Source organism: Phoca vitulina, unplaced genomic scaffold, assembly GCF_004348235.1.
Source record: "Phoca vitulina isolate PV1807 unplaced genomic scaffold, GSC_HSeal_1.0 scaffold33, whole genome shotgun sequence".
Classification (NCBI taxonomy): Eukaryota; Metazoa; Chordata; class Mammalia; order Carnivora; family Phocidae; genus Phoca; species Phoca vitulina.
Window position 1 is genome coordinate 1,470,698 of NW_022589736.1, and position 24,307 is coordinate 1,495,004.

The 24,307-nt window shown below is 58.9% G+C and overlaps 1 protein-coding gene across 1 annotated transcript; it reads left to right on the forward strand.

Annotated features, from left to right (window-relative positions):
- The first annotated feature begins 18 nt into the window (after nucleotides 1–18).
- On the forward strand, nucleotides 19–24,233 carry CLCN7 (chloride voltage-gated channel 7). Its single transcript, XM_032425847.1, has 25 exons — nucleotides 19–236; nucleotides 7,110–7,181; nucleotides 10,740–10,811; nucleotides 10,937–11,002; nucleotides 11,459–11,591; nucleotides 11,837–11,946; nucleotides 12,502–12,582; nucleotides 13,444–13,506; nucleotides 13,598–13,681; nucleotides 14,271–14,364; nucleotides 14,600–14,664; nucleotides 15,191–15,307; nucleotides 15,936–15,990; nucleotides 16,462–16,522; nucleotides 17,019–17,157; nucleotides 17,999–18,092; nucleotides 19,149–19,318; nucleotides 20,361–20,412; nucleotides 20,653–20,780; nucleotides 20,946–21,031; nucleotides 21,252–21,381; nucleotides 21,923–21,982; nucleotides 22,049–22,225; nucleotides 22,376–22,456; nucleotides 22,646–24,233. The coding sequence occupies exons 1-25, from the start codon at nucleotides 84–86 to the stop codon at nucleotides 22,730–22,732; spliced, it is 2,430 nt and encodes an 809-aa protein (XP_032281738.1). The 5' UTR covers nucleotides 19–83; the 3' UTR covers nucleotides 22,733–24,233.
- Nucleotides 24,234–24,307: the final 74 nt, after the last annotated feature.

The window sequence follows — 24,307 nt, forward strand, 5'->3', positions numbered from 1 at the left end:
GTAGGTCACGTGGCCGCGGCGCGGGTCACGAGAACAAACACCGGGCTGCCGCGCTTCTCGGGCCGGTCCGTCCGCCGCGGGCCATGGCCAACGTGTCTAAGAAGGTGTCGTGGTCCGGCCGCGACCTGGACGACGACGAGGCGGCGCCTCTGCTGCGGAGGACGGCGCGGCCCGGGGCGCCGGCCGGCGAGAGCACGCCGCTGTTGAACGGGGCCGGGCCGGCGGCCGCCCGTCAGGTGAGGCCCGTCCGCCGGGAGAGCCCCGGCCCGCGCCTCAGTCTCCCCGCCGCCGGAAGCCGGCGTCGACGTGGCGGGCGTGGGTCGGGCCTTCCCCGCCGCTCCGACTCGGGAGTCAGTGGCTCTGGCAGGCGGAGGGTCGCTCACTCGCCGGTGGCTGGCCCTGTGCCTGGCGGGTGCTGACCGGCGCATTGGTGCTTCCATCGCTCCCCCCGCCCCCCGGTGAAGAGGAGGGAATTGAGCCGCGGACGGGTGCGGGAACGTGCCCCGGGTCTTCCTTGGCAGATGGCATTTGCTGGCATCGGAACCTAGGCCCTGGGGTTCTAGAGTCTTGGGAGGAAGCTCTGGGCCGGGTGACTGGTGGGGTTCGAGGAGCAGGCCGAGCTCACCATGACACTGTTTTCTGAGCGCGCACGAGCTTCCGCCTGCCGAGTTTTCTCTTGCAGCGTGGGGCTGTGTGGGCCACCCTTCTCTGCAGGGATGGGTACAGGGCGATCTTAGAAATGACAGGTATTTGCACCCAGTTTTCCTTACCAACTATATGAAATGAGAGCGTGCAGACAGACGCTGTAAGCAACAAGTCAGAGTGGTTGCCGTGTGTTCGCATTAGCGATGCGGTTTGCGTCTTTCCATGCACGTATGTGTGTTGTGTTCATTTTGATTTAATGAGCTGTTTTTATGCGTTGTTTGGTCTTATTCTATTTTTGGTATTGTTCTTCTGTTGTTCAGTATCTGTCCTTTAAACGTTAGAACGGTCCTTAAAAATTAGGAAGGACACAAACGTCAGGCTGTTTCTGTAGGGCTTATCTTCAGGTTCCCCCAGTCCCTTGGAAACGCATCAGAGTGAAAGTGCAAGTCTGCTTTTTGAGTGAAATTTTGTCCCGAAATGCTCTCTGTGTCTACATGAGATGTGATCTGAAATGGCTAATTTGGAGGGGAGCCTTAAGGGTGCTTTGTTATTTTCTTCTTGGAACATTTTTTTTTCCCTTTGAAAGAAAGTAACCTGGGGTCTACCAAATGGAATTGTAAAATTGGCTTTAAGGGTCGTCAGGTAAAGAGACTGGAAACGGTAAGGTGGAATTTGGGTTTATCTCAGGACTGAATGTGCGTTTCCCACTTCTCTTGCAAGTAGACACGGGAGTTGGGTTTTTTTAAGAAGAGCCTTTTGAACTCTTAAAAAAAAATCAGTCTTAAAAAAATGTTTGCAACTTTATTGTTTATTTGTGTTTAGCGACACCTGACTAGTTTCTGTTAAGCAATTAAAAAAGAATTATTATGCACCTACTGTGTGCCCAGCTGCATGCAATTTGCCTGGAACACGGGAGCAGAAGCAGCTTCCTTCCTACTGGATGTAGGCTCGTGGAGAAACATGCCTGGTGCTCTGTGAAGACTGTGTGAGGGGCCCCAAGGGCAGGAGAGGTCCCATTTGGGTCCACTCCCATTTGAGGAGTGCAAGACCCTCAGGGGGGCAATAGGTGGGAAAGGATGGAGAGTGTGTTTGAGGTCCTCTGTGAGTTTGGAAAGTAGATCGGAGTGGGGAGAGAGGCGGGTCAGACCTGTAAGGGACAGCTGCTGCCTTTTAATTTGGCTTTACTTCAGGGAGAGTTCTGCAGGAAACTGGAGATTTCAGTCTTCAAAGATCGTAGCCTGCCTTGTGCGGACCGGTGCAAGGGGGAGACCGCTCCGCACCCCAGGAGGCAAGCCCCATGGCCTCTTCTGCTTCAGGGTCCTCCCTGCAGAAAGGTGAATGTGTGTGCTGTGCTGAGCAGTGCCTGTCCCAGCTGGTGGACAGTAGCCACTCTCAGTGGATTAGTGTTGGAAAGAGCAGCACGAAAGCGACTGTCAATTGGGTTATCATTCATGGGGTGACTCTGCTGGCCACTGACGGGATTCCTTGATGTCGGCTTTCTTGTGGGGAAGGTCTGCTTTGGGCCCACAGGCTGAGTTCAGCGCTAGGCTCTGCAGCAGATGGTGGCCTATAAGCTGCTGTCAGTCCGGGGCTATTTGAACTAAAATGACAGCCTGGACCAACAACCACCCTACAGGAACGTTCTAGTGAATCAGACGTTGGAGCTCATGGCCACCTCCCGGCCCTTTGGGGTTTGTTGCATCATGTCCAGAGTTGGATGGTGGTGGTGGTGGTGCGAGCAGAGCCTGCCGAGCTCCTGAAGTAGCTGCTCTGGGCAGCGTGTGCCATGTGGCTACCCTGCCAGGCTGCTAAGTGCCAGCGGGGAGTAGGCACAGCCCCGGGCAGGATAGACTGGTGACTGGCCTGAGCTCAGCCCCCATCTTCCCGGGAGCAGGCTGTTGAGAGCCACCTGTTGGTTGCTGTTCCCTTTGTCAGGCCCCTGGGCCGGTCGTGCTGGAGTGTGAGGTGATGGTGAGTTACCAGCGAGTCACTGCCATTCTCCCGCTGGGACAAGGAGGGGGTGAGGTCAGCCAGCAAGTCATGGTCATGTGTGTGGGCAGTGGGAAGCGGAGCATTTCAAGAACTTATACAGGGAACTCTGAGGCGAAAACAGACGCTCCAGAGGTGGAGGGGTGGGGTATTTGCAGTGTTTGTAAATGCAGGATGTTTCTAGAGACCTCGACTTTAGGAAGCTCCACCTGAGACACCTTGGGGCCGGGGGAGGGTGGGGAAGGCAGGCGGGTGTAGGACTCTCAGGTTAGTGTTTAGAGTCAGTTCTACAGATCTTGTTTCTCTGGGAACTGGGTTACCTCTGTGTCCTGCCTTGACGGCTGGAGCCACAGACCACAGCCTGAGAGTGTCAGGGGCACGGAAGGGGTGCTCAGGGGTGGGTCATCTGTTGTCCTCACTGGCCCCTTGAGTTCTCCTCTACAATAAGTGAGCACCCCGTCTTTCTCCAAGGTGGCTCTTAGCACCGGGCTCAGCTCTTCCTGGAAGTTCCTCTGCCTCAGTATCCTTGACCTGCTCTCCTCCCTCTCTGTCTACCTACCCACAGCCTCACTTTGTAGGGTTCAGGCTGGCTGCTGCAGTGCCCTCCCTGAGGGTTCCCCAGATCTGTGTCCCTCCTGCCTTCAGTACCACCTGTGCAGGGTCAGTGGGGGTGGGACAGACCACCGCCTGCAGTAGGGGCGTAGACTCGAGAGCTGAGGTACAAGGCTGGGCCCAGGCCTAGACAGAGGGTCCCGAGAGCCCCCCGCTGTACAGCTTAGTCCTTCCCCTCATTGGGGTTCAGCCTGCAGGCCTCCTTGTCCACCTGACCTCACAGGCTTCCTCACGCTTGCACTTACTTTGTTTATGGGCATCTGCGTGCTTGGCCTGGAAGCCTCTGGCTGCTGGAGCCCTCTGTCCTCCGTGCTGAGCGTGGAGCCTGGTGGCCACTAAAACACACAACAGCCCAGCGGGACAGCAAATGGCCTTTAGATTGTTTTTAAAGTTGGTTCTACTTTGAGTGAAAACACAACAAAACTTACCACCTTGACCAGTTTGAAGCGTACAGCTCAGTGGGGTTAGAAGCATTCACGTGTTGTGTAACCGGCCCCGCCACCACCCAGGGAACTGGTCCATCTTGCACAACTGAAACTGTCCCCATGAAACACTCAGCCCAGCCCCTCCTGCCCACCCTTCTACTCTGTCTCCATAAACCTGACTGTTATAGAAATCTACTGTGCTGTGAGTGGAATCATACGGTGTTGGTTTTTTTTGTGACGGGCTGCTTTCTCTTAGCATAACGTCCCTGAGGCTCATCCGTGTTGTAGCGGATTGCAGAATTTCCTTCCTTTTTAAGGCCAGGAGACTTTTTGTTGCCCGTATGGGCCATGGTAGGTTTATCCATTCATCTGTCAGGGGACACCAGGGCTGCTTCCACCCCTTGGCTGATGTGAATCTTGCTGCCATGGGCATGGTGTGCAAGGGTCTCTGGGTTCCCGTTTCCAGCTCTTTTCAGGACACACCAGGGGTCAGATTGCTGGGTCACATGGTCATCCTGTGTTTCATTTTCCAAGGAAGCGCCACACTGCTTTCCACAGCCGCTGCACCGTCGTGCTCCCCCACCCCAGTGTGCAGGGCACCAGCTTCCCACATCCTCCCCGCACGCGCTGCTCTGTGGTTTGGCTGGTGGTGTTGAGCGTGTTGTCGTGTGCTTATTGGCCATGCATGTGTCACCATTGGAGATGTGTCTTCGGTCCTTTGCCCACTTTTTTTAACCGGGTTGTTTTTGTTGTTGATTTGTAGGAGTTCTTGACATGTTGTGGATGTAAACTCCTTTCGGGTATGCGATGTGTAATATGTTCTCCCATAGTGTAGGCTACCTTCTTGCTCTCTTGTCTCCTGTGATGCACGGAAGTTTCTCAGTGTGATGTGGCCGTCCCATTTGCATGTACATTTTTAAAATGTTTACAGATAAGTATGGATTTACAGGAAGTTGACGAGACCGTACAGAGAGGGCCCGTGCGCCTTGCCCCAGGTTCCTCCACGGCCTCCGGCCCACAGAATGACAGCACTGAGGTGACACCGGGACATCGACGTGGGCACGTGGGCGCTTCTCCGCCCTTAAGTCCCGCGTCTGCACCACCGCGGTCAGCATGCAGAGTGCGAGCCTCAGCACGGAGCTCTCTCGTCCTGGCTCTGTGGTCACCCCTCCCGCACCCCGATCTGTTCTCATTGCCCCGGCCCAACGTTTTGAGTGTCAGGTCCATGCGGCTGCTCAGTGTGTAATCTTTTACACACTTTTGGGATTGTCTGCTTTCACTCAGCATCACACCCCAGAGATTACGTCCAGGCTCTTGTGCGTGTCAGCAGTTTGAGGACCCGGTATGTAATCTAACCTGTGTTCAAGAGAAAGAAACAGACACAGCAGCAAGTAAATCACTGAGCTCCAAGTAAATGGCTTGTTTCATCACGAAAGATATTTCCTGGAAGATGCACTTAAAGCCCAGAAAAGAGAAGTGGGGGAAGGGAGGGGCCTCCACCTCCCGGTCCAGGCGTGCTGTCTTGGGGTGCAGGCTGCCCCGCCTCGCTTGCATCCTCTGGTCGGGCGCTGAGGACCTGTGTCACCTGAGCGAGTGAGTCTGTGCCGACTAGACCATTCTTTTTTTTTTTTTCAAGCTTTTATTTATTAGAGAGAGAGCACGAGCAGGGTCAGAGGGAGAAGCAGGCTCCCCACTGAGCAGGGAGCCCGACATGGGGCTTGATCCCAGGTCCCAGGGATCATGACCTGAGCCAAAGGCAGACCCTTCACTGACAGAGCCACCCAGGCGCCCCTGACCAGACCATTCTTGTCACACCTCTACGGAGGTTGCAGCCTGGCTCTTGGAAACTGCAGATGTGAGAGGAGATGTGTGATGGGCCCCGACTGTGGGCCCACTTGTTGTGGAGGGATGACTGCCCGGTGTAACCGAGCTTCTTTTCTGATCAGTGGTGGGTGAGATGAAAGTGGCCAGGCTGCCTTTCTCTGTGGCTCCACCTGCCGGGTCGGAGGGAGGGTTATGTTCTCCTGTGCCTCTCACGCTTGGACTTTCAGCACTGCCTGGCCTTGCTCCGCTGGGTTTGTCCATCTCTGCATGGACATGCAAACCTGTCTGGCTGGTCTGCGTGTACAGACACGTCCCCAAGGACGTGCATTTGGTGTTGCTGTGGCCAGGCTGGTGGCCGGGTGGTGGCCCAGAACGCCTCCTGCTTACACGTGTCCTGTGTGAGCAGAGGCTACAGCCAGGTCCGGGCCCCTCCTGGCTACCGTTGGCTTGAGAACTGGGATCCCTTGCTGGGCTGGCACATTGACCAGCAGGGCCAGCCTTCCTGCCCGAGGCTTGGAGCTCAGAGCCCCACCCTGCCTTTCTCATTGGATTCAGCAGTTTGGGGGCATTGTCAGTGTTTTTAAAGAGGAATCCGTATTTCTCTCCGCACCCCCCGTGTTACTGGCGCTGAGTGCACACACATGGAGTAGAGTGCCCAGCTGTGCACAGGGAGCACGCTGATCCTCACGTGAGCACGCTGCTCGGAAGCTCCCCCTGTTGTGGGGCGAGCGTGTGCCTCGGTAGCCGGGGTAACGGGCGTTGTGGGGACTGTGTTCACTGTAGGCACCTGGCTCTGACAGTGTTAGTAAGTTAAGCACAGTGAGAGGTTAGGGCAATAGCTGGTAACAAAGTAGAACAATTGTAGCAATATACCCTCACCCGTGCTCCTGTGGGGGTGTGAGGTGGCAAATGCCCATGTGATGGTTTCAAGTGAGGAGAGCGGCCCCTTGTGATGCAGCACGAGGTGACTGCTGACCTTCTGACCACATGGCAGGAGGACGGTCATCTGCTTCCTGCTGACCACACGCGCCCGAAGCCGTGGATCAGGGGGACGATTATAGGATTTGTTCTCGTTGCTGCGGCAGGTTTTCCACCGAGTGCAGGGCCGCTGGATAAACGGCAGGGCGCCCAGCCCCACCTGCACTTAAGAGAAACCACGGGTCATGTTTCCACGTGGCATCTGGGACCTACTGACCCTGAAACACAAACGTGGCAGGTGCCTGCGTTCTGCCTCCTAGGCCTCTGCCATGGCTGTGCGGTGTCTGCTTGTCTGTCCCCGGTGGCTGGTGGCAGTGTGGCCATGTGTCTGGAGGGCCTGCCTGGAGGCCGGGCACAGCTACCTGCCTGTTGGAGCCCCTCAGTCTCATGATGAGGGGACACGGGAAGTGGGTGGGGTGGGGGAGCCTGAAGGATGCTGGCATGGGCGCCCTGCAGCCCTTGGTCCCCAGGGCTGGCAGGTGTCTGCAGTCTCAGCTGTGCCTTAGGCCAAGGAGGGGAGCGGGGCCTCTGGGGTAAAGAAGGCCTGGACTCATGCAGAGTCTGGACGTCTCTGGGGTCCAGCACTGACCGCACGACCTATGACTGAGCACCCCACGATTTCTCTTATGCTTCTAGTCGCCACGGTCAGCATTTTTCCGGATCGGACAGATGAGCAACGTGGAGCTGGACGATGAGCTGCTCGACCCGGTGAGTAGTAGACTCATTCCCCAACCTTTCAGTTCTCAGCGCCTACCCGCCCCCAGGAAGGACGAGGCCTGCTCTTGTGGAGGTGCCAAGCAGAGTGCAGGCGGTAAACGCCCAACAAGAAGGTGGTGGACGGACAGCAAGCAGGGCCGTGCAGAGCGGGAGGGCAGGTGTGGGCGGTTCCAACCAGAGCGGGAGGGCAGGTGTGGGCGGTCGGCGGGAGGGCAGGTGTGGGCCGGTCCATGTGGGGGGGCAGGTGAGGTGTGGGCAGTCTGTACAGAGCTGGGGGACAGGTGTGAGCAATTCCATGTAGAGCGGGGCGGGGGGAGGTACAAAATGAGGAGTAGACCGTGGGGCTGCCAGAGCCTGGGCAACCAGAGAAGTTGGTTCTGAGGGTCCGTGTCCCCTGAGGCTGAGCCAGGTGAGCAGAGATGGGATGAGTGCATCCCAGCAGGGAGCACAGAGCCTGTCCTGTGGAAATGCAGGAAGCAAGGCCAGGGCAGCAGGCACCATGTGTGGGAGAGGGGCACTGAGTGGGCTGGAGGTGAGCTCTGGGGACAGGGATCTCTGGGGTCAGGGACCTTTGGACAGTGTGATATCCTCTTCTCCCGCCCCCGTGCCAGGCTTTCTGGCAGCTACTGGGGAATGTTTCCTGAGCCTGCCCTACTCTCCAGCCTTGCATGTGATTTCCTCTTCAGGGTTTTGTGGTTTTGACCTGTGTCCCTCTCATGCCCGGTGATGGCCAGTTGATCTTTCCTGTGCTGGTGGCCATGTGTATGTCGTCTTTGCAGAAATGTCAGTTCAGATCCTCTGCCACTTTAATTGGGTTGTTTGTGTTTTTATCATCAGGTTATAAGAGTTCTTAGTACATTAAATGTACATTGCTCATCAGGTACGAAATCTGCAAAAAGTTTCTTCCATTCTTTGGGTGGTCTCACTTTCTCACAGTTTCCTTGAAAGCATAAAACTTTTTATTTTTTTTAGAGAGTGGGTAGGTAGGGTACGGGCAGAGGGGGAGGGAGAGAGGGAATCTTAAGCAGGTTCCACGCCCAGCACAGAGCCTGACTTGGGGCTCAGTCCCATGACCCTGAGATCACAACCTGAACCGAAGTCAAGAGTTAAGACGCTCGACCAAGGCAGCCACCCAGGTGCCCCACAAAAACTTTTCATTTTGATGAAGTCCTGTTGACTCTTTTTTGTGTTGTTGCTGTGCTTTTGGTGTCGTATCTAAGAAGCCACTGCCTAGTCCAAGGTCATAAAGATTTTCTCTTGTATTTTCTTCTGAGAATTCTGTAATTTTAGACCTTCCATCCATTTTTCACTAATTTTGTGTCTGGTAGAAGACAAGGGTACAGCTTCATTTGTGTATGGGTGTCCAAAAAAGTTTCCCAGGACCATTTCTCAGAAAAAACGCTCTTTACCTAATGAGTCGTCTTGGCACCCTGTCAGAAAATCAGTTGGCCGTAAACGTGGGGGTTTCTTCCAGGGCTCTGCTTGTCTTCCACTGATCCCCATGTCTGTGCTTGTGCCGGGGCCACACCGTCTGGAGGACTAGAGCTTCTGTGGTGAATTTTGAAACCAGGAAGTGAGAGTCCTCGGGCTTTGTTCTCCTTTTTCCTTTTTTTTTTTTTTTTTTTAAAGATTTTATTTATTTATTTTGAGAGAGTGCATGAGCACGAGCAGGGGGAGCAGCAGAGGGGGAGAAGCAGACTCCCGGCCAAGCAGGGAGCCCAACGCAGGACTTGATCCCAGGACCCTGGGATCATGACCTGAGCCGAAAGCAGACGCTTAACGATTGAGCCACCCAGGCACCCCTGTTCTCCTTTTTCAAGGTCATTTTGACTGCTCAAGACCCCTTGCATTTCCGTGTGGTTTTAGGACCAGCGTGTCCATTTCTTCAAGGACGCCAGCTGGGGCTTCATGCTTAGTCTTCTGACCCGCAAACACAGTGTCTTTCCATTTATTCACATCTCCTGTTCCTCTCAACAGTGTTTTGTGGTTTTCAGCGTACACGTCTTACATTTTTTCTGTTGAATGTATTTGAGGAATAAATTTTATTTTATTCTTGACGCTGTTGTGCGTACAGTTTTCTTAATTTCATTTCTGGCTGTTTCTTGCAGGTGTGTAGGGAAACCTTTGATTTTTGCATACCAATCTCATATCCTTTAATCTTACTGAATGCGTTATTCTAATAATTTTTTAGTGTATTTTTGGGGATTTTGTGTATATGAGGTCATGTTATCTGCAAATAGTGAGTGTCATTTTTTCCTTTCCATTCTGGATGCCTTTTATATCTTCTTGCCCACCTGCCCTGGTAGGACCTCCAGGACCGTGTGGAGTGCGCGGGGCCGGAGCAGGTGCCCCTTGTCTTGTTCCTGATCTTAGGGGAGAAGCTTCAGTCTCTCACCATCGAGTGGGACCTCACCGTGGGGTTTTCCTAGACACCCTGATCAGGTTGAAGAGGTTCCTTTCTGTTCTTTGTGACGTATTTTTGTCATGAAGGAGTGTTGAATTTTTATTAGATCCTTTTTCTGAATCTGTTGAGCTGATCATGAGGATTTTGTCCTTTATTCTGTTGAAATGGTATTGAGCTGTTTTTACTCACAACACTGGAGACGCCAAATGTGTGGGTTTTCCTCAGCAAGCAATTTTCCAGTTCTCTGCAGACACCAACTGAGTGTCCTACAATTTAACTCAATTCTGACACTATCTGCCCGGCATGAATGCAGACCCCCCCTCCCCCAGGCTGAAGGCCCCATCCCATGAATTCGCCACCACGTCCAGGCTGTCATCAGCAGTAAGTCAGGGTTCTCACGACCCCCTTCTTGAGTGCCATAATTTGCTAGATCGGCTTACAGAACTCAGGGAAACACCTTACTTCAGTTACTGGTTCATCATCAAGGCTATGACTTGGGAACAGCAGATGGAAGAGACCCACGGGGCGGGTGGGGGTGGTGTGAGGGTGGGGAAGGAGCTCGGAGCTTCCAGGCCCTGCCTCCTGCCCGGGAGCGCCATCCTCCCCCTCCTGGCACCTCCATGTGCCCAGAGGCTCCAGAACCCCTTCATTTTGGGTTATACAGGCGTGGTTGATGAGATCATTGGTCAGGGTGTTGGGCTCAGTCTCCAGCCCCGACCCCTCTGCAGAGGTCGCAGGTCAGGGTGTGGAGCTGAGAGTTCTACCCTCTAGTCAGCCTTGATTTCTTTGGCTAGCAGCCCCCACCTGTGTCCGAGCACACAGAAAACACCCTCCAGAGAGGCTGCAGGATTTCAGAGTCGGGTGCCAGCACCTGGGACGCGCATTAGTAACGTATTTCTCACAGTTCCACAAACATGATGTCACTCGATTTTTGGATGTGTCGCTGGGACAAACCGAGGGACCCAATCTGCTGGCACCTTGTCTGGAACGTGTGTCTGCGTTCTTGAAGGGCGTGGGCCTGCACTTCCAGACTCCTGGAAGCCTTCGTGGGCCAGACGGACATCTGCCCCCTTCCCTTCTCATTCGTGCTTTGTTCCCATATGTGCGGGTTGTCAAGTGTGTGGCTCTGCCTCTTCCTTCTGCAGGAGATGGACCCCCCTCACCCTTTCCCCAAGGAGATCCCGCACAATGAGAAGCTCCTGTCCCTCAAGTACGAGGTGGGCCTTCTCCTCTGCGCCCCCATCCCACGCAGCCCCTGGGCCCCTTGTCCCCCTGCCCACCTCTGCCTGCTGTGAACCCGGAGCGTCAGGGTCAGCCCTGCGTTGTGTGTGCCGTCTTGCAGAGCTTGGACTACGACAACAGTGAGAACCAGCTGTTCCTGGAGGAGGAGAGGCGCATCAACCACACGGTGAGTCTGGGCTGCAGTGTCCTCGCAACACGCCCTGCTCTCAGCCGTCTGGTGCTGCTCCCCGGGCTGGGCACAGCCATCTCCCACTCCCTCCGTGGTCCTCAAGCCTCTGATTCTGGAGCCACCATTCATTCTACTGGTTTGTGTCCTGGAGCCAGAGACACCAATACAGGACACGGGGTGGGAGTGGGTGTGTCAGGTGCGTGTGATGGAGAAGGACATGCAGAGTTGGGTGCCTGGGCTGTCAGTTACCAATTGTGAGCTGGTTGGGAAGGCCCACCGCCTCTGAGATGTTGACCAGAGGCTGCCTCCCCAGGATGCGGGGTCCCGCATGCGGCATGCTGTTGCTGGTGGTGGCCTGCAGAACCCCAGGGGCTGGTCGCACCGTCTCCAGAGTGGCCTGTGAGCGGAGACCACCCCCACTGCACCTGCTTCTGATGGTTGCCCTCCCCATAGGCCTTCCGGACGGTGGAGATGAAGCGCTGGGTCATCTGTGCCATGATTGGGATCCTCACGGGCCTTGTGGCCTGCTTCATTGACATCGTGGTGGAGAACGTGGCTGGCCTGAAGTACAAGGTCGTCAAGGACAGTATCCTTTGTCCGTAGTCCCCAGCACAGAAGGGGGCATGGGCTCCGCCGCAGAACACCCCGGTCCCAGGAGGGGCCAGCGGTCCGGCCTCCGAGCCGGGCGTGTTTGCCAACCACATGGGGGAGGCGTGGCTGCGTGGTGGCGTCTCGTGCCCGGGATGGCGCTCTGGGCTCAGGAGGCCGGGCTGCAGGAGTGCGGCAGGCAGGCCAGGGGTGAAGCTGCCACTCGTCCTTGATGAGTGCCAGATATCGACAAGTTCACGGAGAGAGGCGGGCTCTCCTTCTCCCTTTTGCTGTGGGCCACACTGAACTCTGCGTTCGTGCTCGTGGGCTCTGCGATCGTCGCCTTTGTGGAGGTACGGCCACCAGGAGGTCACAGCAGGGGTTCCTGTGGGTGGGAACCCTGACTCCTGCTGGCGAGGTTCACGTGGCTACACCGGCAGGGCCTCTGGTGCAGGCGTTAGATATGCAAAGCAGAAGGCGCCTGGGTCCCGCGGTGCTCCTCCTGCCCTGCGCAGCGAGGACTGGGGGGTGTGCCCAGGCCGTGCGGGGCCTCAGCAGCAGGGCTGGTCCAGGTGGAAGGGAGCACCCCTTCTTTCCGGGACTTCTCCCAGAAGGCTCCCTTCCTGTGGCCTGCCTCTTGACTTCTCCCTTGTCATGGGTGTAGCATCTGGAAGCTTCTATCTGCGGTGCAGTGTGGTGCCCCCCACTCCCCCTTGGGGACACTGGGTCTCCTCTGCTCCATTCCTGACCCCTCCCATGGCTTGTTCTCCACTACCCCCCATCATCACTACCTCTGGAATGGGGAGAAGCGGGAATCCCTCCATGGGCAGCTGTCCCCTGCTCGGACACCGCGTGGCCGTGTCCGCCTGGGCCAGTGCGGCCGTAGCATGGCCTCTCTCTCCCTCCAGCCGGTCGCCGCTGGCAGCGGGATTCCCCAGATCAAGTGCTTCCTCAACGGGGTGAAGATCCCCCATGTGGTCCGGCTCAAGGTGAGGCCCGGAGTGGGCGCTGGGCTGGGCGCTACCGGTTTGCCTCCCAGCACCTCTGGGACTTGGACTCACTCACTCACTGTGCTGCCCATGAGCGTGTGTATGCATTTCACGTAAACTTTGTTTGGAAGGGGGTAAAATTTTCTCTTACGTGTTTTAAATTATGCTCACGTGCTTTAATGGGGCGTCTGCTGTGATCACAAGCTGTGTGGAACGCATTAAGTTCTGCACAGTGGTTACTATCTCAGGAAGAGAAAGGCTCTGTTAGAGTGGTAGGTACACTTACTGTGAGGTTTTTCCTGTTTTTATAGTTTTCCTTGATATTCATTACACTTAACATTCTCGGTAATGCCCCATTTCTGAGGAGATTGGGGTGTCGGGAGCGTGGTTCCTCGGTGGTCATTTCCAGGTGTCGGGTTGGCCCGTCCGGGGCGGGATGCTCCTGGGGTCTGCAGCTGTGCACTGGGGGTGCAGGACCGGTGGTGGCAGCCTGAGGGAGCAGGGCGGCCTCGGGGAGGGCCAGTGCCCGCTGCACACAACAGGGTCCACCCTGATGGGCGCAGGGTTAACAGATACACCTGGTATGTGTCCAGAGGAGCAGGACTTGCTGCTTTCGGCTCTCTGGGGCACACGACTTCTCGGGATAGAAAATTGGAAGGTTCGCAAAGGCAGGAAAGAATGGGCCTGAAGGCCAGCACTGAGGATGCCCACTGTGTGCTGGCCCTCCTGCGCGCCTTCTTGTCTCATGGGTTTGGAGCTGGGAGCATAGCCTGGATCACTTCACGGACAGTTTTGCTACACGTTCTCGGACTGTGTGTGGCCTTTAATCAGAGACTCGACGTACCTTCCTTTGTGTTCTAGACCCTCGTGATCAAAGTGTCTGGCGTGATCCTGTCCGTGGTGGGCGGACTGGCGGTGGGAAAGGTAACAGAGCCCTGCTCACTGCCTGTGACCCAAGGCCAGTTTGTTCTCTTGGAGCCACGCTTATCTGAGGGCGGCTGTCCTGTGCTTCTAGGAGGGGCCGATGATTCACTCGGGCTCTGTGATCGCCGCCGGGATTTCCCAGGGGAGGTCAACGTCGCTGAAGCGAGATTTCAAGGTGAGTGCTCTTCTCCTGACGTGGACAACCCCAGCATCCCTGGGAGGCTCTGCTGGGACCACAGCCTCACCCAAAGGCACGTAGAGCCTCAGAGGAGGTCAGGAGCGGCTCACATGCAGGTTGAAGTTGCTTTGTTTTCAGTTTGTCACATTTTCCTTAAAAGCCAGCATTCTGATGGGTGTTGCACTGACTTTATGTGGGAGTTCAGAGACATTTGCGGTTTTTACAGGACAGTCTTGTGTTTTTACATCAAGATCATGTTTTCAGTGGCTCGTTTATTTGGCCTTCTTCCCATCTCCTGCGGGGTTTTGAGGCGTGTGATGGGTCTCTGGCATGGTCTGAAGGTTCATCATCGTCTCGAGCCTCCTTTCTTGGCTGTTGGTCTGTGGGGGTGCATTCAGTGTGTGCTGCTGTGTCTGTTCTGTGGTCTTCGTGAATCCACGTCAGTGGACCATCCAGAGACCCATCCTGTCCCCTGTCCCTCTCCCTCGGGCCCTGTCTCCATGGCGCTCACCAGCCTTGCCACCCTCTGAAGGGAGCGCCCTTGGGGAAGCTGGCTGAAGCATCTTCCCATGTGTCCCCATTGCAGATCTTTGAGTACTTCCGCAGGGACACGGAGAAGCGGGACTTTGTCTCGGCGGGAGCTGCGGCCGGCGTGTCTGCCGCATTCGGAGCCCCCGTGGGTGAGGAGGACGGCTGCATGGGGGAGGCCTTGGTCCCTCCTGTGTGGAGGAGGGGTCTTGGTGTTTGCTGACTCTTGAGTACGGGGTGAGGGTGCAGGCGCATGCCCCCAACAGGCCTGGGGTCTGCCTCTGCCAGTCTTGGTGCCCCAGGGTCGTGGGGTATGAGGCTGCATGGGGCGCAGGCTCCCCTGTGTGTCCTGGGGAGCACATCCGGGCTGGGCTGCTTCCATTCCAGGTGGGGTCCTGTTCAGCTTGGAGGAGGGTGCCTCCTTCTGGAACCAGTTCCTGACATGGAGAATAGTAAGTGCCTACAGAGGGCCACTTCCTTGTGGAGGTCAGGCCATGCCGTCCTTTGGCCTCCATTGCCCAGGTGGGAACCTGGCTCTTGGCCCGCACTGTGGTGCTTTCCCCTGGGCTCTCTGACCCGTTGTGCGGGGAGCCATGCCCCTGCGGGGCTGCTATGGCTGGCTCTGCCCGTCACTCGACCTGAGCTGCTCACTGTCCTCCCGCCACATGTGCCTCCCCCGTCAGCCATGGGCCTTGTTTGCACCCTATTGTCTTCCTCATCGGGACCCCCCAGACCATGCCGCTCACCTCGTCCCTCGGCTCCATCACTGGCTTGGCCCCGACACTTATCCAGACAAGGCTGCAAAGTGCTCACCAAGTCATGAGGGGCCAGGCACCTCCTGAGTGATGGGAGGGGAGGGTCTCCCTTCAAACCCCTGCCCCCTCCACAACCCCCTCCTGGCCCCCCGGGATCCAAGCCCCGGGGCTTCAGCTGGGCGGGCTTAGTTCTGATGGCACTTGTGTTCCTCTCTGCCTACAGTTCTTTGCTTCCATGATTTCCACTTTCACCCTGAATTTTGTCCTGAGCATTTACCATGGAAACATATGGGATCTCTCCAGCCCAGGGCTTATCAATTTTGGAAGATTTGACACAGAGGTAATATGCTGTGCTTTCTTGTTCTCTCTGCTTTTTTCTCCGGCTGGGGCCATGGCCACGTACTTAAGGTTCATCCTGAGGATGTGGACTCTTGGGAAATGGTTGCTCTTAGCTGCAGGATTGAGCTCTAGGGGCCGGGAATTGACTTAGGGAAGCTCACAGCTGACCTACTTGTGCAGGTTAGGACATCTGACACCCGCTGGGTGCTCTCGGGGCGTCTGGGCTGGGCAGTCTGCGGACTGTCGGATGGGCTGCTAAGACCACCCGGGGCACGTGGGTGCTGTGCACTGGGACCCCGCTCCCAGGGGTGCTGCGCACATGGACACAGCAGAGCCCTCGGGTCATTCAGGGTCATGAGATGTGTTCCTGGGGCTCCTCCTCACTTGTGCTCCCCTGATTCCCATTTGGCAAAAGCTCGGGCCATCCCCCACCTTCAGGTGGACAAAGACCCGGGCCGGGAGCAGGCGAAAGCCTTAGAGGGAGTGTGGTCTGCTGTGAACACCCGTGCTTCTTCCCTCGGACGCCCATGATTGTGCATGCAAGTGCTGGAGGCCCTGTCCATGCTCGCATCAGAGCGGAGAGGGCTGGCGATGCTCTTCTCAAAGGATGCTCATTCTCTTCTCTGCAGACGATGGTGTACACAATCCACGAGATTCCTATCTTCATTGCCATGGGCGTGGTGGGTAAGGGCCATCCTGTGAAGGAACGCTTCCTGTCTCTCAACCCCCTCCCCAGGTGGCGGCAGGCGACTTCCAGTGGGGTCAGAGTGTGTGGCGGGGTCAGGGCCTGGCAGATCCCAGGCCTGGCCCAGCTTTGAAGTAGCCGGAGGGGGCTGTGGCCCCCACAGCCCGTGAGCTGTCCTCCCACGCCCTGCCCCGTTCACGCACCCCCGGGAGGGAACCCACAGGTGGAAGACCGGAGCTTTACCTCTGCTGGAGAAGCTCCTCGGTGGGGCACTCCTCTAAGAAATAGAATGAGTTCTGAACAGTGCTTTCTACTTGGAGAAACCTTTTTCCCTGGAAGGAAGGCAAAGCCTTTGAGAAATCCACCTGTCCGCCTGCCAGGCTGTGCTGACGAAGAGCACACAGAGACACAGAGCCTGTTCTCCTGTCCTTTTTCTCGTGTCCCTTACATGCTGCCCCTCCTGGTCGTAGGTGGTATTCTTGGGGCCGTGTTCAATGCCTTGAATTACTGGCTGACGATGTTTCGAATCAGGTGAGAAGCCTCCGTTTTGTGGACCCAGGACCTTTGAAAATGGGTGTGTCGAGGGTCTGTGCCCGTGGAGTTGCATGGAAGGCCATGTACCCACAGGCCTCCTCGGTGGTGTTTCGTGTGGGGGGGGTGGGGACAGACCAGCACTGGCTGGGGGGCCACGTGAGGCTGGGCGTGGCTGGAGGCCTGGGAGGTCCTGAGCCAGGGGACAGTCGGGACTGCAGAGGCTCTCTTCCTGTGAGGAGAGCAGTTCTGGGAGCTTTCGGGTTTCTGAAACCTTTGGGGGGCCCTGGGCTTGAGGAAGCACTTCCTTCTTGTTCTCTTGCCCGGACTTAAAATGCCATCGGCGAGTGCCCTGGAGATGACCTGGTGATTGCACGTGCTGTGTCACCCCCAGTCGTGTCCTGCAATGAGGTCTCAGGCACAGACTCCGGTGCCATGGCAGCTGCTGGGGAGTCCAGCCGTCCTGAGGCCCGGTCCGTCCTGCTGTTTGCTCTAGGTACATTCACCGGCCCTGCCTCCAGGTGATTGAGGCCATGCTGGTGGCTGCGGTCACGGCCACGGTCGCCTTCGTGCTCATTTACTCATCCCGAGATTGTCAGCCCCTGCAGGGGAGCTCCGTGTCCTACCCGCTCCAGGTAGGAGACTCAGGCCCGGTGGGCGGGTCCACCAGGCAGGACGGGGCCAGAGGGTGGCCAACAGCCGAACTCTGGGCTCAAGTGGGCTTCACGGGCCTGCCGGGCATCGGGAGAGAGGACATTATGCTGGGCGGGTCTCCCCAGTCCTCCTCCCAGAGCAGCACCCTGCCCGGGGCCACACGGGGACTTGAGAAGTGGGGGCTCATGGGTGTGGACTCGAGAAGCCCTGAAACCCGCACCAACATGCTCGCTGCAGCGTGGCCACGGTGCGCGGGGATCAACCCAAGTGTCCGCCAGCTGGCAAACAGATCAGCAAAACGGGGTTTGTCCATAAGTGGGTTTATTTGGCCGTGGAAATAGCTGAAATCCCGACATGCTGCCACGTGGACGAACCTCGAAAACACCGTGGACAGAAGCCAGACACACAGGCCCCTGTGTCGTGTTAACGCTGTGTATGTGAAACATCTGGCAAAGCCATGGAGGCAGAGCAGATGCCTGGTGGCTGGGGGTGGGTTGGGGGGGAAGGGGACCTAGGTGTCATGGAACCGCGCTCTGCTCAGCCTGGGAGGGCTGAGCCCGCTGGCGCCAGGGCCCAGGTGCCGACTGCTGAGCCCCGGAGTCCCCGCGTGCCCCAGCGACAGACTCACCGGCCAGTGTCCTGTGGACCAGCCCCTGCATGCAGGACCTGCCTCTGAAGCCCTCACCGTCACCGGGCCTGGCTCTTTGCATCCTCCCTCCCCCTGAGGCCATGACCCGACCCAGCCGTCAGTGGTTGCCCCTGGCGCCGTGCAGGCCGGGACCAGTCTGCCCCACCGGCCCGTTCTCTCTTCCAACCTTGCAGCTCTTCTGTGCAGATGGCGAGTACAACTCCATGGCCGCCGCCTTCTTCAACACCCCGGAGAAGAGCGTGGTCAGCCTCTTCCACGACCCCCCAGGTGCGTGCCTGAGCTCCGTGCTGTCAGCCGCACGTCCCCACGCCGGCCTTGATCCCTCCAGGCTACTCTGAGACTGACCCTGGGCCTCGGTGTCCCCTTCCGGCCAGCTGGGCCCCGAGGGCGGAGGTCACCACCCTTGCTGCGGTCCGGGACCCAGGGGTGGGCCAGGCCCTTCCCCTCCTGGAGGGCGGCTGCTGGGGCTGCCTGCATCGGTGATGACATTCCTGTCCGCCCGGTGTTTTCCTCCTGGGAGCTGCTTGCACGGGGCACCCTCCAGCCTCCACATACACCAGCCACGCACGTCCACCCCCACTGTGGGGCCCAGACTCATGACCCCGAGGTCAAGAGTCACGCTTCTCCAACTGAGCCAGCCAGGTGCCCCCAGCTGTGTGCGTTTTTAATTAAAAAAGAACCAGTTGTGAGTGCAGACCACTGCTTTTCAGCACACGCCTTCCACGGCGCTCATCTGGGCAGCAGCCTCGCCTTCACCCACAGCACATGGGCCCCCGAGAGCGCCTGCTGTGTGCACCTGTAGACACCAACGTGTGGTCATTCTGTGACGTCACCTTTTCCGTTTGGGGGTCCTTTAGGGTACCTCTAATTGCTCCTTGTCACGAACAAGGTCACTGAGAACTTTCTAGTCTTTATGTCTCTGTGCACGTGCGATGGTCCCCGCAATTTATCAGGAAGGCTGAGCCCTTGGGGCAGAGCACCGAGCGGGGCCCTCGGGCGGGCAGCAGCCTCCTGGACTGGTTGGTCCCAGGCTTTGATGGGTTTCTTCTGGCATCTGGAAGTGTGTCCTATAGATTGATGGCTGATGGCCTCCCTCCCCTGACGTCCAGGGGTCTGCACGTCCTTCCCTTGGCCTCAGGTCAGTGTCTTGCTGGCCACACCGGGTCCCACCTGCCAGGCGGCCATCCTCCTCCCTCGAGGACTAGGCCTCTGAGATCCGCACTGTGGCCACTGAGGATGGGGCTAGTTCTGGGCAGCTGGGCAGGGTGGCTGTGTTCCAGGTGAATCCATGTGGCAGGCCCTGGCCAACCCCCTCTCCCCTAGGCTCCTACAATCCCATGACGCTCGGCCTCTTCACTCTGGTCTACTTCTTCCTGGCCTGCTGGACTTACGGGCTGACGGTGTCTGCCGGTGTCTTCATCCCGTCCCTGCTCATCGGGGCCGCCTGGGGCCGGCTCTTCGGCATTTCCCTGTCCTACCTTACAGGGGCCGCGGTGAGTGTGGGCTTCTCCGTGCACCAGGCCTGGGACCCAGGGCTCCCAGTGCAGGGGGACAGGTGCATCTGAGCCCCTGGTCGTTTGCGTGGCCTCGAGTTTTCTGGCTGCTGATGTTTGATGCGAGCACTCGATCAGCATGGCCGTCCGCAGACGGACAGAGACGCACATCAGGAGAGATGCTCGGTGTTACTAGAGTGCGTGATTGAGGCACAGGTGTGCCTGGTCTCCGGGGGCTAGGTTTTCTTTTTTTGTATTTTCCTTTCTTATTTGAGTCTTTGAAATAAGATTTCTAAAACCATGAGTGGACCAGGGAGGATCTCCCACCCCCCCACCCCCACCCCTGCCTGCTCCCTTTTCCAGGTTTTGGCTATGCTTGCATCACGTTTTCTTCCAGGTGTAGTTCTGGATTTTTCTTTTTTACTTGAGAGGTGATTCACGCACTGTCAGGCCTCCCACCGTGGAAGCGTGCACCTCGGGAGTTATTCGTGTACGATAGTCATTTGGGTCATGCGTCTAGTGTCATACATGGTGTACTCCTCTCCCCAAGAAATCTGCCCACTGCGGTCCCTGCCGTACCCCCAGCCCCCGCAGCCACTCGCCCGCCCTCTGTCTCTGTGGATCTGCCTGCTGCAGGCATTTCCCAGTGGAGTCGCTCAGGCGTGGCCTCTGTGTGGTCTTGCCCGTGCTTGTCCGTGATGGGCTCTCTCTGCACACACGGGGGCACCGCCGTCCTTCCCTGCATGCACCTGTCCCTCTTCCCTCCTCGGCACTGGGAATGCGTGCTCCTGCCGTAGCTGCCGAGTTGTCGTGTGTGTGGATGGCACAGATCCTTTGGGGCCTCTCGAGCAGGGTACACCCAGGGTGTTTCCGGACTTCGTTGTAGATGCTGCCGCAGACCAGGTTGCACATGCGTGTGGGGTGTAGGGCTTCTCCTAGGGCTGGCATTGTTGGGCCCGGGGGCCTCTGGGGGGTCACATATCTCGGTGGGCTTGAGTAGGGGGCTGCCTCCCCTCTGACACCGCCTCTGTCATCCCTGCAGATCTGGGCGGACCCTGGCAAATATGCCCTCATGGGAGCAGCTGCCCAGCTGGGTGAGTCCTGGCTGCCGTGTGGGTGTCCCAAGGTCAGGAGGGGGCGCCTTCCCCTTGGGGAAGGGAAGGCAGTGAGTCCATTCCATGGTGGCGTGCAGGGTCGCTGTCTCCACTCTGCAGCCTGCAGGGCTAGACCACCAGGACGAATGGGTGGGGTGCCGGCACGAACAGTGGGCGATGAGGGTGGTGGCGCGAAGTGGCCTGCAGGGGCTGGAGCCTACCCCCAACCCCCCCGGGCAGGTGGGATCGTGAGGATGACCCTCAGCCTGACAGTCATCATGATGGAGGCCACCAGCAACGTGACGTACGGCTTCCCCATCATGCTCGTCCTCATGACCGCCAAGATCGTGGGGGACATCTTCATTGAGGTGTGGCTTATGGGAAGAGGCCTGCCTGCCTTCCTTCCTCCCTGCTCTGTGTATCCCACCACCACGCCCCCGGCCGGGAGCCTGAGACTGGGGGCTGGGAGGTCTGTAGCAGAGGTGGTGGGAGGGGCCCTCCACCTCTCAGCATCCCCTGCTGCCCCTCCTCAGGGCCTGTATGACATGCACATCCAGCTGCAGAGCGTGCCCTTCCTGCACTGGGAGGCCCCCGTCACCTCTCACTCGCTCACTGCCAGGTATGGCCGGCGGGGGGCCACGGAACAGTGGACAGTCCCGGGAGGTTTGGGAGGGCGCACTGGTGTCTGGGTGTCCGGGCGGCTGGCCGCCTGGCTCCTTGTTCCTGGTTTTCTTGCATCTGGCAGCTTCCTGCCTGTTCAAGCTTCAACTTTGCTGTGAAGAGAGGGCGTCTGTCACGTGGTCAGTTATGGTGAGGCCACAGCAGATGCTCTTCTCCAGGGAGGTGATGAGCACGCCGGTCACCTGCCTACGGAGAAGGGAGAAGGTGGGCGTCATCGTAGACATACTCAGCAACACGGCATCCAATCACAACGGGTTCCCCGTAGTGGAGTTTGCTGGTGACACCCAGGTACCCAGGGCCATGGGCACGGGGGGCTGGCCGTCCCACACGTGCACGTGGCCTCGGGCGTGGTGTGTGGGGTGGACACCCTGCGTGGACACGTCGAGCTCACCTCCACCACCTGCAAAGGAACTGGGTCATGCGGCCGGGAGGCGGCGGCCTGGGGGGTTGCCGACCACTGCTCAGGGCTGCCGGCCTCCGCGGGCTCAGGCTCCTACCCCAGGCCGCGCCACCAGCCCGGGAGTCAGGGCCGTGACGCGTGCCGGGAGCTGTCTGGATGGATGTGGCGCGGGTGGCAGTGCGCATCTCACCACGGCCTCTTGCTGCCTCGTCCGCGCTCCGTGGTCACATCCCGCTGCCGCTCCCGGACTCTGGGCAGTGATGAGTGCGTGGACTGCCTGCCAGTGCCCAGAGCTGGTGGCCACGTGTCGAGGGGGGAGTCTGGCGGGGTGTCCCCGCAGCAGACGTCAGAGGTCGCGGCGGGGCGCCCCCCCGTGGCGGGAGGGGTCTAGGTCTTGGGCTCCTCGCAGACAATGGTCTCTTCCCCCAGCCGGCCCGGCTTCAGGGCTTGATCCTGCGCTCCCAGCTGATTGTCCTCCTGAAGCACAAGGTAGCGGCCGGGCACTTGCGGGGGGCGGGAGACGCGGGCACGGGCTCTGACGCACTCCACCCCCAGGTGTTCGTGGAGCGCTCCAGCATGGGCCTGGTGCGGCGGCGGCTGAGGCTGAAGGACTTCCGGGACGCCTACCCACGCTTCCCACCCATCCAGTCCATCCACGTGTCGCAGGATGAGCGCGAGTGCACCATGGACCTGTCGGAGTTCATGAACCCCTCCCCCTACACGGTGCCCCAGGTGCCTGCCACGGGCTGCCGCCGGGGATGGGGCGGCTCGGACGCGTCGTGACGGGGGTGTGCGGTCCCGGGCTCGGTCGTCCTGCCTCTGTTCATCCTTCCGCGGGTGGGCCTGGCCGGCAGCTCAGTGGAGGCCCTGTCCCCTTTGCAGGACGCGTCCCTCCCACGGGTGTTCAAACTGTTCCGGGCCCTGGGCCTCCGGCATCTGGTGGTGGTAGACAACTGCAACCAGGTGAGTGGCCGGGGTCTCCTGCCTGCCCTGCTCACGGCAGGCACGGGGACTTGCTCTCAGCCCCTGTGGGGGGCTCAGGGCTTGGGACCAGACTGGCCAGGTGCCCAGTTCCGGGGCTCCCCCAGGGCGTGGCGCCCAGTTTCCACAGCAGCAGGAGGCTACCCACTTGACCCGGCTTTGCTCCCGCAGGTGGTTGGACTGGTGACCAGGAAGGACCTGGCCAGGTACCGGCTTGGGAAGGGGGGCCTGGAGGAGCTCTCCCTGGCCCAGACGTGAGGCCCTGGCCCCTCCCTGGGGCCCCCACCTCGCTCCCTGGGGCAGCAGTGGATACAGCATTCTCCAGTCCTCGGGACGTGTGTGTGTCTGTGTGTTTGTGCGCGTGTGAGACAGCGAGCGAGCTGGCCCCCAGGGCGGGGCCCTTTGCTGCTTCTGTGCTGTCTGCTTCCCTGCGGGCCGGCCCAGGAGGACCACACCGTCTGTGCTTCACCAGCTGGGGCCTGGGGGACATGCAGCTGCAGCAGAGGCTTATAGCCTTGTCCCTTCGACTCTGTCTGCGGCCTTGAGGTGATGGGCCTGGACCTGGAGGCAAGGGCCCTGGGGAGCAGACGCGGCAGCGGGCTCTAGCGGAAAGCCAGCTGTTTTCCCAGACTTACCATGTGGCCCTCTGGGGTCTTGGCCAGAGAGGGAGCTGAGAACCATCCGCGGGCCTGAACACCTCCGTCCCCCCGACGTCCAGACGATGGCTGTGGCCGATGTGCACCGAGAGACTGACATTCCTAAGCAGGGGGGCTCCCGCTGGCCTCCGAGGACCCCTGGCCCAGGGCCACCTTCTGAGGCAGCTCTGGTCCCCGTTCTGGGGCAGGTGGCCTCTGGGATGGGCTGGTGAGCCTGGAGCAAGGATACTGTGCCTCTCCCTGGCTGGTGTCCTGTGGCCCCAGGGCCCCAGGGCACCTTTCCTGGAGGTGATTTCCCCGGCCTGCTTCGGAGAGCAGGCTACACAGCCGCCGTTGTGGCAGCCTGGCGGTGTGGGGGGGAGCTCACCTGGGTTTGGGCCCCTTTCCAGGGAGCAGGGCCTCGAAAAGCCAGTCCCTTCCTGGCGGGAGCCCTGTGGGTGACGCAGGGGGATGAGCTTGGGGGGGCTCTGGAAGGGAGAAATAAAGGAATCGTACCCTGATGGCCAGCGCCGGTTCCCTGGTTCCTGCCCAGCACAGGCCATGGTCCAGCAGTTGGGGGTTTGCGGGGCCACTGAGCGGGGGACATCGGGACGGGGCCGCCTTGACCACCCCCCCACCCCAGGAGGAGATGGAGGCAAGAGGCCCAGAACCCTTGTGAGGAGGCAATGGTGGCCCACGGACATCTGTGGGATATGCCGGCGCTGGCCCCGGACGCCCGGGGGCCCTCGGTCTGGACGCCACTCTGGGCCGCAAGGGGTGTGGAAAGGCCCCCAGACTGGGGTTGACTTTAGAGCCGTCGCCTTGTCCTGGGGAAGCCCTGGTCAGCCCTCGGGCGGGTCTGGGTGATGGGGCGCAGGGAGCACGGGTCCACGCTGGCCTGACACAAACCGGGGAGCATCGGGCCGGACTTCGAAGACCTGGAGTGGGAAAGCGGGAACATCGCGGTTCATGTGATGACACCTTGAACCAGCCGCTCGGCCCCCACATTGGGTTAAATAAAACACTGGAAACTCGTGCCTCTTTGCTTTCTTACCGTGGCCGCGAGGATCCTGGAGGCACCACGCAGCCCACGCCTGCAGCCTGCACCCTGTCCCAGCTCCCAGGGGCACCCTGGCTGCGTGCCGTCCTGCCAGTCGGCCCAGCTCTCCTGACCCTCCCGTGCAGGCCAGCCGCCACC